At 36.1% G+C, this 15,558-nt stretch overlaps 1 protein-coding gene across 1 annotated transcript in view; it reads left to right on the forward strand.

Annotated features, from left to right (window-relative positions):
* The window catches only part of CNGB3 (cyclic nucleotide gated channel subunit beta 3), a 147,871-nt gene that overhangs the window by 3,565 nt on the left and 128,748 nt on the right, over positions 1 to 15,558 (forward strand). Inside the window, exons 2-3 of the mRNA XM_003940502.4 lie at positions 454 to 535; positions 13,517 to 13,643. Coding sequence (XP_003940551.1) covers positions 454 to 535; positions 13,517 to 13,643 — 209 coding nt within the window. The remainder of the gene's footprint in view (positions 1 to 453; positions 536 to 13,516; positions 13,644 to 15,558) is intronic.

The raw sequence follows: 15,558 nt of genomic DNA on the forward strand, positions 1-15,558 counted from the left end.
ATAACGACATTTCAAAGCAAAGCTTAGACGATTAGACAAATAATGAAGTAGAAGCAGATGAAATCATGGAGAGAAGAAAGAGGGCTATGTGTGAATGGGACCAAATTGCCTTCTTTCCACTATTTTAAGTTCTGCCACTAAAGACCTAGACCAATGATAGGCCTATGGGAAGTAAAGAGCAGAACTGAAGGGATGTGAGCAAGAGAAACACAGAGTCCACACTGAAAAAACCAGAGGGATCCGGCGACTAACAAGCTGTGGAGGCTGAGGTTTATTATTCAATAGTAGGCCAAGCATGCCCATTTTAAGTGCAAGAATCACTTTTAGTGCCTCATGAACAGTCCATTTTAATGATCCGATTGACAATTGAGTGGCAAATGGTGTTACCTTTTACTTTCAACTTCATTTTTATGGAAATTAATCACATACAATCTCTATTTTTTTTCTTCAAAGGAAGAAAACAAAAGTGAAGAGAAATCTCTCAAAACCAAGTCGACTCCAGACACGTCTGAAGAGCCACACACCAACATACAAGGTCAGAATGCAATCTCCAAAAAAAGCCTAAAAAGTGAAATACATATTTCTCTGAAATGCGTTGGCCAATGAAACATTTGTCCTTGACTAGGAAAATTATCTAGGGTCACACTGAGGTTATTTGAAGATCTGAATAGTCTCAAAAACTATATATCCTCATTCAGTAACTCATTTGTCCATTCAGTAGATGTTTTTTCATTAGCTGCCATGTGCCAGGCACTGTTCTACGGGCTGGAGTTGCAGTGAGCAATATGGACTGAGTCTGGGGTCACATGAAGCTTGTAGTCTAAAGAAAATGAAACCCATCACAGATAAGTAAGCACATTGTGAACAATGTGATTCCAGACATTGACAACAATATAAAGACACTAAAATGAATGTGGATTTAACACATTTAAAGGTTTAGCACTCACACCTCTGCTCCTTCTTGCTAAACTCTCTCCATTAGAAGGCTCATCTACTCCCAAGGCTACCACACTTGTTTCTACAGGGATGCTTCTAAATCCATATCAGGTCAATTTCTTTTTTAAGACTGTCAGCAATATTTTTCAAATCACTACTAGATGTACATGCCTGTATATTGTGCTGCATCACAGAGAAAGCATGTCTAAAACTAAATTCCTTATCTTCCCCTACAAATACACTCCCTCTCCTGATTTGATTTGATTTGATTTTTTTGAGATGGAGTTTCACTCTTGTTACCCAGGCAATGGCACAATCTTGGCTCACCACAACCTCCACCTCCTGGGTTCAAGCAATTCTCCTGCCTCAGTCTCCTGAGTAGCTGGGACTACAAGCACGTGCCACCATGCCCAGCTAATTTTTTTGTATTTTTAGTAGAGACGGGGTTTCACCATGTTGACCAGGATAGTCTCAATCTCTTGACCTCATGATTCACCCGCCTTGGCCTCCCAAAGTGCTGGGATTATAGGCGTGAGCCACCGTGCCCGGACTCCTCTCCTCATTTACTTCTATCCCTGGTACTATCATTCTTTCAGTCTCCCCAGCTCAAAATATCACTCGGGTTTTATTCTTTTATATAGAATGTCCTGTAAAGAAAATTGGTCACCAAATCTCCTTTCATAAGGACCCTGACACCCATTTCCTTTCCTTCCAGGCTCAGCAATACCATCCTGGCTCAAGCCCTTATTAGTAGCTCACGTCTGCACTACTCCCATGCTAAGTGGTTGCTTTTGTTTAGAAGTCGATTTTATCCATCTCTCCCCTCGTTATCCAGCCCAAACACTGTTAGCAGATTATTTTCCATTAACCACCACTTTGATCTCAACCTTTGCTCAAGAAGCTTACGTGCTTGCATATTGCCTGAATGACAAAATCTAAATTCCTCTACCTGACTTTGTAGAACTTAATGTGATCTATTATCAGCCCCGATTTTTACATCTTCTCTCCTACATCTCCCCAGTACAAACACTACCCCCCAACCAAAAAAATATAAAAATGATAGGTAAATCACTAGAACAGAATGTTTGGTTAAACAATAAAAATAAAATTGTTGCCATAAAACTAACACAAATGTTTTACTTTTCAATCATTAGACAAAGCCTGTGTATGATGATTGTTAATGACTTTCTATTTGAACTAAAACAAATATTGAAACTGAGGCACAATTGAGCTTTTACGAGCCCAAATGTTCCATCTTTAAGGAAGAAAAACAAGAAATACACAAAAATTACAAGCAAGATTATAAATTTAAAAACAAATCACAGAAATGTTTCAAGTAAACAAATTCCTGTCAAGGAATACCCCCACAATAAAAGTACTGAAGCCATTATCATAAGTAAACTAACACAGGGACAGAAAAGCAAATACTGTATGTTTTCACTTGTGGGAGCTAAACATTGAGTACACATGGACATAAAGATGGGAACAATAGACACCAGGGTCTAGTTGATGGTGGAGGATGAGAGGAGGGTGAGGACAGGAAAACTACCAATAGGGTATCATGCCTATTACCTGGATGATGAAATAATCTGTATGCCAACCCCCCATGACACAAAATTTGCCTATAAAATAAACCTGCACATGTACTCATGAACCTGAAATAAAAGGTTTTTTGAAATTTTCAATTTTTAAATAATACCAAATTTCAGTACTATCTTACTTTAATTTGGGAATGCCACATTAAACCTGTTGTGTAATAAAGAAAACTTCTTTAAAAAAAAAAAGGACCACTCAACAAATGACTTCACTCTCATACTTAGTATTTCTATTCAAAAGAAAAGGAAAGGATCTATATGAAGAAAATAACTGAATTGTACAGAGATATGTAGAATAAACTTAAATAATTGGAGGGAAATATGTGCTCATTTGGGAGGATAATATTATAAAGATATTGATTTTTCCTAAATTAATTCATATTTATACTTTTTATAGCCTTCTATCTACTTACAAATAATTTTTTAAAAGGGGAGAAAATTCACTTTACTTTTCTTGACTTTATTTTCTTATTTTGAAAAACATGTCTGTGTTTTCACTGTACAGGTTAGAATGTAGAGAATACTTGCTCTTACATAGACCAGGTGTTTTTGCCACTATCTTTCTTCTGTATTTTTATCTCAACCGCAAAGATAGGAAAACAGTATCTTCCAAAAACACAATCAGCATTGACTTACCCGAGGAGAAACTGGGGAAATAAATAAATGTTCTACAACACATTTTTCAAAATGAAAGCAATATAATAATACTTCATAACAGATGACTAAAGCTAGACTGTTCAACTGCTAGGTTATCTGATTTAAAATATTTAGGATAATGTTTCACTGAAAGAGGAAAGTACTTAATAATCCTAAAACTCTATCTGATCCAAATTCATATACATAAATCTCCACAAATAGTAAAAATCATATACCAATAGGATATTGTAAAAAATGTGGTCTTGCTTTTTTTTTATCTGTAATTGAAGACCATTACTCAATCTTCAAATTTGTTTAAAAGGTGAAGACTCTTTTGAAGATTATACAACAATATTTAATGCATACACCAAGATGTGATTAACACATGGAGGTACTGAGGAAGAGAGAAACATTCTGATAATTCAAGTTACAATTCTGTTTTTCTGAGTTACTTTGTAATAGTAATGGCTTAAATCTACAGTTCTTTGCACAGAAAAATAGAACTTTACAGAAAAATACAACTTTACATAAAACCAAGGATCACAACTTTGAAAAGACAAGTTTATTCTTATCTTTGTTGTACTTTTTCCAAAGTGTATTTGTAAGCTTAAATTTTTCATAGCTGGTAATAAAAACTCTTTTGTGGAAGTTTCATTTAACAGAGGAGCTATTTGAGTAGAAGTAAAAAGTAGTTTCATTTAAATCTGCAGACTTAGCAGGTCTCTAAAGACTTTAACAGGAATAACAGTTATATTTAAGATATTTTGTCTTGAAAAAGCAAAATTATTAGTGTTTAAAGATAGCCTCTGATATGTGCTTGATATTTTTGTGTTCACTTCAAAACACGCAGGTGCAATGTCATAAAATCTGCAGATGTTGATTTCTGATTATAGAACTCTTATCTTCTTCAGAGCATGGTTTAATTTATATCTACCATGGAAATGAAGAACACAACATATTTTGGATTCAAATAAAGATAACTTACTAAGGTCCTCTTTTGATTATAATCATCTTTCTTAGGCATTTACTTCACTTATATTACATTAAATGCTTCTTTAAATAAATGTCTTCGTACCAGTAGAGGAAATGTAAGCAGTTTACCTAGTGCTTTACAGTGCTTTCAAGTGACGTTATTTGTGTAGAAGTGGATCAAAGTTGAGTGCCCATTGCTAGTACAGTGTGGTAAGCTGATTAATGGCTATCCAAAGATGTCTACACCATAATCTGTAAAATCTAAGAATTTGGTACCTTACATGGAAGAAAGTTGCTAATGTTATTAAGGATCTTGAAATTGGAAGATTATCACAGATTATTCAGGTAACCCCAATGGAATCCAGGGGTTCTTATAAGGGTGAAGCAGGGGAGTCAGGGGCAGGAGATGGGACAATGAAAGCAGAGGTAGATTGATGTTTTCTGGAGGTGGGGGAAGGCACCAGGACCCAAGGAGTGCTGCGACCTCTAGAAGCTGGAAAAAACAAGGAAAGGATTCTCTTCTGAAGCTTCCAGGAGAACACAGCCCTTCAAACATGTCTTAGACTTCTGACTTTCAGAACTACAAGACAATGGGCTGTGTTGCTTTAAGCCATTACGTTTATGGGAACTGATTACAGCAGCAATGGAAAACTATAATACATATAGTTTTAAGATAACTCCAAATTAAAATATAAAATGCAACCATTTAAAAAATGAAATTGAGTTTGCCAACAATCATGTAAATTCATAGTAAAGACAGTATACTATATCAAAAAAAGAGCATTTGAGAATTTGACACCTCCAAATTCAAATCATAACTCTGCTACTTTCTAACTCTTTAGTTGAGGCATTTAACATCTTTGTGTGTCATTTTGCTCATGTATAAAATAAGGACAATACTGCTATCAGTGTTGGGTTGTGAGTGAGAATTTAATTAGTTAATATATGTAAAGCACTTAGCATGGAGGTTGGTAAATCCCAACCCTGATAGAAGCCAGATAGCATAAATGAGGAGCATTCATTCATGCCCTGTCTGAAGAGGTCAGAGGCTACTCAGCTCCGCCAATAACTGTCACATGGGCATACGGGTCAAATGCTGCCAGGTGTTACAATTGTCAAGAGAAACCAGAAACACAAATGTTAATTTGAAAGATCTCAATTTTTAAATGTTGACTTCTTTAGTGTTTAAATATTTATTCTCTTTCTTAAATCACTGGGAACAAAATAACTGATTTCTTATCAAATTCAGTCCACAAGACCATTTTGCAACCTCTAACCACCCATATGGTAGAGATGTGATGTTGTCTGTATTTATGAACAATGAAATCCCTGGGCAAAATTCTGAATCTGTCAATGCTTTTAGTGATCCTCTTACTTTTACATTCCTCTTTACTCATAATCTCCATCCCAGTCTTTGTTTTGTAAACAGACTACAAGTAGGGTGACCTCCCTGGAACTGCTTGCCAAATAGCTTTCCACAGCCAAGACCCCTAAGTTCCAAGTCTAGCACAATGCCAGATCTACAGAGGTGCCCCCAGCCTTGCCCAGGTTTCTATCATCTTTCCAAACTGGCCCAGCCTACATCTCAGCCAACTCTCATTTTGCGCAGCAATCTAAAGCTAAAAACTGCTCTGGAGCTACTGCTCTAAAAAAAATAATAAAGCTGGCCAGGCCCGGTGGCTCATGCCTATAATCCCAGTGCTTTGGGAGCCCAAGGCAGGAGAATTTCTTGAGACCAACCTGGGCAACATAGTGAGACCTGACCTCTATTCCTCCAAGTTTTTATTTATCAGCTGGGCATGGCAGCATGTGCCTGTAGCTCCAACTACTTATGAGAATGACAAGGGAGGATTACTTGAGCCCAGGAGTTTGTGGCTGCAGTGAGCTACAGCCATGCTACTGCATTGCAGTGTGGCTGACTGAAAGAAACCTGTCTCTTAAACCATAAATAAAAATATAAAATAAAGCCCAGTTTTTCAGAAAAGGTAATGAGTGTTTAAATAGGAAATCACTCTTCAGTCCTTGGCAGTAACAATTAGCATATACAATTTAATGTGTTCTATGTGAAATAGAAAAACAACTAGGCCATCTACTGAAATTTGCTTTACAAAAAGCAGTAAAGACTTCTCTGTGTAAGACCGACCAGTTCAACTGGCATGCATAAGAAGTACTGCTATGGCTAATTTTAGTTCTATAGTCCACTCCCTGTAACTTTCAGTCCTATTTATCAGCCAAAGGATAAGGTGGGAATAGAGACATCCTCCTAAAAAATATATACAACTTTTAATCGAAACTACTCAAGCAGATTTCTCAAAGAATTTAAAACAGAACTACCATTCTGTACCAGCAATCCCATCACTGGGTATATATCCCAAAGAAAACAAATTGTTCTACCCAAAAGACACATGTACTCTTGTATGTTCATTGCTGTGCTATTCACAATAGCAAATACATGAAATCAACCTGAGTGCCCATCAACAGTGGATTGGATAAAGAAAAGGAGGCACATATATATACCATGGAATACCACACAGCCATGCAAAAGAATGAAATCATTTCATTTGCAGCAACATGGATGCAGATGCAAGCCATTATTCTAAGCAGATTGGTGCAAAAACAGAAAGCCAAACACTACATGTTCTTACTTATAAGTGGGAGCTAAACACTGGGTACTCATTGATGTAAAGATAGGAACAATTGACTCTGCAGGCTACTAGAGGGAGGAGGGAGGGGGAAATAATTGAAAAACTAATTGTTTCACCTTAGAGGGGATATAAAAAAATAAAATAATAACAAAAAAAGAAAAATTAACTGTTGAGTACTCTGCTCACTATCTGTGTGGCAGGATCATTCATATCCCAAACCTCAGCATCATACAGTATACTCATGTAACAAACCTACACATGCATCCCCTGAATCTAAAATAAAAATTAAAATTAAAAAAAGATTCAACATATTTATTTCTATCATCCAAGTAGAAATAGTCTTATGTGGCAAAAAAAAATCATAAGTATCCTTAAAAAGTGATACCTGATATGATGACAAACAAAAGAACTGAGAAATGAATAAAGTTGGCATGACATTTCTGAAAATTTAGCCTAGAGAAAAGATAAATATTACACGCTTTCTAGTTTGAAATGATGAAGAGAATTCTTAAGTATGCTGGTTTGGCAAGGGACAGAGACAGAATCAGGACTCCGTAAGTGGCAGGGGCTCACTGTAAGAAAACATGGATAACTGGAGCTGAAAAGCCATTCGGGGGAGGCTTTCAGACTGAGGCAGCCTAGGAGCTAATTACTTTCTCTCCCTCTCCCTCACCATGAATAGGCCTTCATTTCTCATGACTGCTGTGTTTTCTCTGTGTATGTACTCTGGACCGCTCTCATTTCCATTTACTCATTTTCCAGTCCAAATTCCAAAGGGAGTAGTCTGACTGACTTGGATAACAACCATTTCTCCCCCATTGAACAGAGCCCTTCAGGCCACCATTGGGGTTGCCAGCCAGCAGTGGACAGGCCACCCTCTTGAGATTAGGTGCCCAGCATGTGCATGATCGGTAACCATTCCTGCATGTAATACAGCACAAAGCTCCTTCACTGAAAAGAGCGAAGTTTGGCATAGAAAGCATACCCTGTTTTAAATACTGAATAGAGAACAGATTCTGACTGATAAAATTACTGTCATTACATGTTTCATAAGCTAAAAACTTAAGAGACCCTAACCAATGTGTATAGGATGGATTTTTTTTCCTTTAAAATGCCTTTTTTGTTGTAATTTGCATGATTTAAATATATTTGCATAATTCAATTAAACGCTGTGCTTTTAGGCTTCTTTCTGCCAAAGAATATAGCTGACTTATGGAAAATTACATTACAGTTTTCTGGTTCCTGGGCTCTGTTAAGTAAATGAAAGGCATTGCATCATGCCCCACATACGTCAGTGCTATGTAGACCTGAAAGAGTTAATGTACCTTTTCTTTCTTTTTTTTGCTAAGCAATTTACTCCAGTCTGGCTCATGAAACACTTTGTGTTTGCATTTTTCTCAAATGGAGTCTTTATCTAATCCTCACAGAAATTCCCAGGACAAAAGTATTTTTCACTTTTTGGATGAGGAAACTGTTACGGAAAAGCGACTTATCCAGAGTCACCTAGAGAATGAGTTGTGTAGGGACTACAGGTCTCTGTTTGGTATCCAGCACTGGTGACCCACCACATTCCTTAATACCTATATTAAAAATGTGTTTTCAAGATGAATAGATCTCCGTTTTTAAAAAGTCCCTGAAACCTAGCATGACATTGAGAGAGGACCAGATTCCTCCATCCTGACACAGTAACCAAGCTACCTTAGATGAATCCATGTTCTTTTTCGTTTGGTGATTTGCACATTTCTTTACTTGTCATGATGTATCCTAAGTCAAAAATCTTCCTAAATGCAAATATTACTTCAGGACTTTAGAGCACTTTAAGGCTGTCTAGAAGACACCTAAGCTTTGACTCCATGCAAAAATTCTATCCTACCTCAGCACAGGCTCCCTTAGCACAGGCTTAGATTGGCTGGAGGCTCCTGAGTACCACCAGCCACCAGGGCCTTTGGCAATCACAAAGCAATGCATTTTGTGTTTAGACAAGTTGCTAGAATGTTTGAGGGTATTGCACGTCTGTTTTGTTAATTCATTGATAAGTCATTCTTCTGCTTTCTAGACTAATGGAATAAATCTATTTTCTTTTCTATGTAACAGCCTTTTCATGAATTTGAAATAGCTATTAGGTCACCAGCTAATCTTAAATCCTTTACCAAAAGAGCCTAAGTTCCTCAAAGCATTTCTTATATGAGATGGTTTCTAGAACTCTCATCCATTCTGAGTACTTCTCTGGAATTTTTAGAAAGTACATGAATGCTTCTTAATATAAAGTATTTTTCTGTTCTTATGAATGTCATTTTAAAACATTCAGATTCCATTTTATGTGCATTGCTGTAATGCCTGTCAACTTCCTCCATGTTGCATGACAATCTACAAAGATATAATAAAATTTCAAGTGTGATTAAAGTATTGTAGTTAAAATTATTCTAAGTACACTGGATAATCCAGCAACTCTGAAATTAACCACAAGCTGAGTGAAAAATACAATCTTAGGCCCTGGAGAATAATCATTAAGCATACGCTTCTTAAAACTGTTATTCCTTAACTCCAAATATTCATTTAGATGAAAATAATAGTACTATTTATGCATCTAATCAAAGTACTCAGACTTAGTCTTTATTAATGCATGTAACATCTACTCAGGTACCAGTGGCTCCTAATAAAATAAGATTTATTTTTGAGACAGAACCCACATGTATTTGATGTCCTAAGAATTAGAAATTTGACCAAAGTAGTGTCATCCCACACACCAAAGATTTCAACCAGTGAAGGCGTTGTCAAGTCTTGTGCTTTTTTTTATATTTATTCAAAACAAGCCAATTGAGTGCCTTTTTAATTTACAACCTTATTCTCATATTAGGTTCTTTCTTTGAATCCCTCCTTTCCAGCCTTTATGTAATGTCACTGATAAAATGTGGAAGGTTAATGGATTTCCACATCACTTATTTCCTCACCTGAAAGGAGAAGCAGATGTTTCACACCTGCTCATGTGTGCTGCTATAGCATGTTGTGCTGCTACAAGGGACCAAGGAGATTGGAAGTATATTACACAGGACCAGTGTCAGACGCTGCCAGGCTCAAGATGGAATCAGCTGGGTGTGTGGAGAGCAAACTCAATAGTACCTATTTTTGCACATTTGATAAAAGCAACTATGTCAGAACACTTTGATTCCAGATTTCACTATCTGCCACAGGCACACATTCCAGAGTAGAATTTGACCAAGTGTACTGATGAGATCTGGCAATCTCTATACATTGTGCAAAGAGCCCCATTGGCAGAAAGACTTACACTATTCATTTGGGCAGCTATGAAATCGGGAATCCTGCTGTCCATGTGTGAAGCTGGGAAGAAGCACAATGTGCAGTTGACAACACTTTACCCAGATGCCAGAGCAAGATTTGCCTTGTATTTTAGATTTCTCTTTCATGATGAGGATGATGCAAACACTCTGACCATCTGTTTCCACAAACAAATAACATGCTGCATGGATAAAAAGACACCCACACTGAACTATAGTTGACAGGCATTCTTTTGTTTTAAGTCTTCATGGGTTGTTTTTTTTTTTAAGTTGTTGTTCTGCTTTGAATCCAAGAATTGGACATAACTGGTTTCTTATCTTCATCAATAAGCTATTAATGAGGATTTATTTGGTAATTAAATGCTTATCCACAAATCAAATTAGGCTGAAATTAATGTATAAATATTCCAGGCTTGTCAAAACAGAGGCAGTGTTATTTTAGAAAGGCTTGGTAATATATAGAGATCTGGTAAGTTGCTAAGATCTACCTAGAATTAAATTAATACAAATGTTACGATGTTAAACAAAAATTCTTATTAGGAATGGACAAAAAGAACTATTGCAGAATAGTTGGTCATTCCATTGGTCCTAGCAGAAAATTTAATACTGAAAATGCAATACATATGCTGTAGCTTGAATGAGAGAAGAGGTATATGATGCATCTTACATCCATGTGGCTTTATAAGAAATGGCCTACCAGGCATAGTGGCTCACACCGATAATCCTAGCACTTTGGGAAGCTGGGGCAGGCAGATTGCTTGAGCTCAGGAGTTCAAGACCAGCCTGTGCAACATGGCAAAACTCCATTTCTACAAAAAATACAAAAATTAACCAGGTGTGGTGGCTCACACCTGTAGTTCCAGTGACCCATGAAGTAAGAGGATCACTTTAGCCCAGCAGGTCAAGGCTGCAATGAGCCATGATCATGCCACTGCACTCCACATTCTAGCCTGGGTGACAGAGTGAAACCATGTCTAAAAAAAAAAAAAAAAAAAAAAAAAAAAATCCACCATAACCAATAAAAGCCTTTAAGAAATGGTATTCAGATTCTACCTGTTTTACATTCACGATTTTTTTTCTGATTGTTAGTCATATTTCATGTTCTTTATCAATCTTAATTTTCTTTTAGGCTAAGTGCTCCTAAAAACACGTGAGAATACAATGATTCATAACATTTTTCTTGGTCCAGACTCCTTTGGGAAGCCCATGATAACTCTGGATCCTCTCTATGTAATAAAAGGTATATATAATATATGGCTTTAAGGATTTCAAGCCAAAAATGCAATAAACATCCATGGCCAGCAATTAAGAATTCTGCTTCTAAATATCATATAGTAATTGTCCAAGTATTTGTGTATATGAAAAAGGATTAGGCTTCCACTTTCACAGACAGCAAAACAAAATGGCAATTTGTCAGAGATCTGATCTATATGATTTTTGTTTTGATTGGGTAAAGAAAAATGGAAAAATATGACTTGATTCAAACAAATAACACAAACAGATCCTACTCTCCTATTTTCATCAAAAGCTTGTTAGTACAAAATGACATATTGAAAGCGGTATTTTTTTATTCTGAAATCTGTTGGATACTGATAAACTCATTAGTGTACCACATGTGCCTGTACAGAAGGGTCCCTATCCTACAACTTTTCAATATTTTACCTAAACATAATCTTTACACACAGATTTCAAGGATGTGATTATATTTAGACCTTTGTATCCCAAGTAAATTGAGGAATTGTGTTTTTCTTTTTCATTGAAACGTAACAAAAACATAGCCAGTACTGTGTTTTCTATTGTCTAGCCAAAAATACTACAATTCCAAAATAAAAGTAGACAGGAGATGCACAATGAAGAAAAGCGTCTTAGGAAATTGGAGAATTTAAGCTTTCTTAGTCTTAAACTTTTAAAAACTTTAAGTAGTAATTCAATTTTACGATTTCCTTTATTCCTGAAACTTGTTCCTGAAAAGCTTAATACCTTGAAAGATTTTTAGATGGATCTTAGAAATGTTCATATTAAAGGACTGTTACAGTGAAAACTTGTGTAAAGCGATCATCCCCTGATTTATCACTTCAGTAAATCCAAATTTTCAATACTGGGTTTGCTTAAATCTTTATAATGTATAACAAGAAAATAAGAGTGATGATTTGGGCCTCCATTTTAATATTCTAAGCACAAGGCATACAATTAAAAATAAGTTGGAAACTGGATAATGAATAACCAGTAAATTGTATTTGTTCTTATTTCTTTTCTGCTTCTATGTTTTCTTTTAATATTAAGTAATTTACTTTCTCTAAAATTTTCTCTATAATCCAAATATTTACAGGTAAGTTGATTATTCTCTGGGTAAATTACAATTTAACCTATATTAATTGGAAATTGTATTCATAGGCTTGAAAGGAAAAAATTAATTTCTGTACTGTAAATAAAGCTAGTACATGTTAGTTTGTGTTGTTTCTTCAGAAAAAAATTTCACAACTTAAAGATGGGCAAGCCAAGAACAAAAATTTGCTTTCATAGAAATGGAGAATGCGTGTGCTAAAATAATGTCAATCACATCATTTTCCCTATACTTTTCTGAATTTTATGATGTATCAACTTCAGCCCAAAATTATGAATACTTTAGCAAAACATGCCTTCTGAATGATGAATTCTTATTCTCAGCTTTGCCAATATCAGAAAGAAATATATCTTGTGAACTCTTCATTGTATAATACACCAACTTCAATTACAGTCATGTGCTGCATAAAGATGTCTCCGTCAATAACAGACTGCATAAAAGAGGGTAGTCTCGTGAGATTATAACAACATATTTCAAACCGTACCTTTTCCCTTATGTTTACATACACAGACTGACCGACTGACCATTGTGTTAGAATTGCTTAAGGCATTTTGTACAGTAACATACTGCACAGGTTTGTAGCATAGGAGCCTGTTGTTGTTTACAGACTGATTTTCAGTCCTATTAGTGGATCATCATTATCTTCACTCAACAGATAAGCAACCAAGATACTGAAAAGTTAATTCATTTGCCTATAGCAATAGGGTCAGCTCTCCTAATATTAGACTGCAGAAGATTTGAAGATATACTGCATAGCCTGGGTGTGCGGTAGGCTATAATATCAGGATTCGTATAATATACGTATACTTTATGATGTTTGTACGATGACTAAGTCACCCAACAATGCATTTTTCAGAATATATCTCTGTCATTAAATAGCATATGACCATATTTTTTTCATTGGCCTGAAGGTGGGCTGCAGGTTAATTCTTCCTGCATAAAGTCCTGCTTTGTTTAGCAGAAGTCCCAGGGGAGGTGTTCATGAGAAAACTATTCTAAAAAACAAGCAGCATCTTTGTAGCTCAGGTTGTCAAATATAACTGGGTCAAGAGTGGCATACATTCTTCTATCTATGTGAATTTGTTTTCACAGACAAACTCTCCAAGAAAAATTCCTCTGGAAATCTGACAACAAACCCTGACCCTAAAAATGCAGCAGAACCAACCAGAACAATGCCGGAGGAGAAGGAAGTGGACCCTGAGAAAGAAGGTCCAAACAGGTGAACATTTAGTAAAACACATAACACATGTTAGAGATATTGCTCAGCCTGCCTTAAGAAGCTCAAATATCCATTCTCCCCTTTAGTTGTATATAAAGGCAGAAAAAAAATCAATATTCACATAATATAAGAGAACTGTATCATAACCAAAAGGTTGGTTGTGTCCACTTCATCGTACCTCACTGGCCAGGCATGGCCATTAACCAGTATCTCTAGGCAGCCATTTGGCTATAGGCCAAATCACAACAACAAAAACATTGCTATTCATACACATAACATTATGTGTATGAATCACTGTATCATCATGGAAACAGCCTATGTATTTACTAAGCATGAATTTTAAAAAGAAATGATGAAAATTTTTTAAGTTCACAAAGAAATAGCTATTCCAATTCTGTAAATATTTTATTGTTTCCAAAGATTGATTATGACTTCCTTTTATCTACTAAAGAAAGTGTGGCATGCTAACCAGGAATAATTACAGAACTGGAATATCTTTATGCCGCTGAAGAAACACACCTTTATAAATACTTCTCATAAAATTATTGGAAATGCCACAAATAAGATGACAATTTAAATGTGAATATTAAATCTGCAACAAATCCCAAAGAGGTCCTTCATTTTGCCACTTCTTCGCATAGTACTATGTACCTGCTGATTCAGTTTGAATGGCTTAACTCTAGTTGATATAACTGCAATATGTTTATGAAACCATAAAAGCACATTCTTATTTAATAGACAAAAAGAGTTGTCACTTATAAAGAAGTTAAAAGTACCTATTCGTCCATCCCACCCCACTCCACCCCACCCCACCTTCTCTCTCAGCAGTGCCTCTACTGTGTTAAACTATCTGCTGTCAGTAGGAGTCATCATGATTATCTAGGACCCAGGAAATTGCTGAATAAACAATTGACATCAGAAAGAAAGAATGCTTTTTCAATAAGCACAAATTTGCCTATATGAAAATAATAAACACAAGCTCATTCTACCACACACATACACACAGATATACACACATGTGCACATAAACACAATGTTACTTGACAAAAATAAAACTTGACATATTATTTTGGCAGAGAGACATTTAAATTCTGAGGTAAGGACTAGAATCTAACAACAGGAAAAGTCATTATTTATATTATAACTATTGTTGTTTACAGAATGATTTACAGTCCTGTTAGTGGATCGTTATTATCTTCATTCAACAGATAAGCAACCCAAGACACTGAAAGGTTAATTCATTTGCTTATAATAGTGTCAGCTCTCCTAATATTAGACTTCAAAAGATTTGAATTCCCAAAGAGAACTTTTACCTCCCTCACATCAATACACTCCTAGCCTTCTAAACTAATCGCCCTTACTAGCATTAATTTTAATATGTTTATTTTTTGTAATAACCCATGGAAATTAATAGATTTCCAAAGGAGTGAAGTTGAAGCCATAATTTTTTGGCACATAAAGTCTTCTTAATTCATACTCATTCCTGGTCTGTCTTTCTTTCTTTCTTTGTTTCTTTTTCTTTTTCTTTCTTTTTTCTTTCTTTCTCAACAGAGTCTTGCTCTGTCACCAAGGATGGAGTGCAGTGGCCCGATCTCGGCTCACTGCAACCTCTACCCCCTGGGTTCAAGCAATTCTCCGGCCTCAGGTTCCCGAGCAGCTGGAACTACAGGCATGCACCACCACGCCCAGCTAATTTTTTGTATTTTTAGTAAAGACAGGGTTTCACTGTGTTAGCTAGGATGGTCTCAATCTCCTCACATCATAATCTGCCCACCTTGACCTCCCAAAGTGCTGGGATTACAGGCATAAGCCACAGCACCTGGCCCCATTCCTAGTATTTCTTATACTCTTCTGAAATGTGGAAGTGGAAACCTTTCAACTAACCAGAAGTGGGGGTCAAGCCCCATAGCTCAAA

The sequence above is a fragment of the Saimiri boliviensis genome, chromosome 15, assembly GCF_048565385.1.
Source record: "Saimiri boliviensis isolate mSaiBol1 chromosome 15, mSaiBol1.pri, whole genome shotgun sequence".
In the NCBI taxonomy this organism is placed as follows: Eukaryota; Metazoa; Chordata; class Mammalia; order Primates; family Cebidae; genus Saimiri; species Saimiri boliviensis.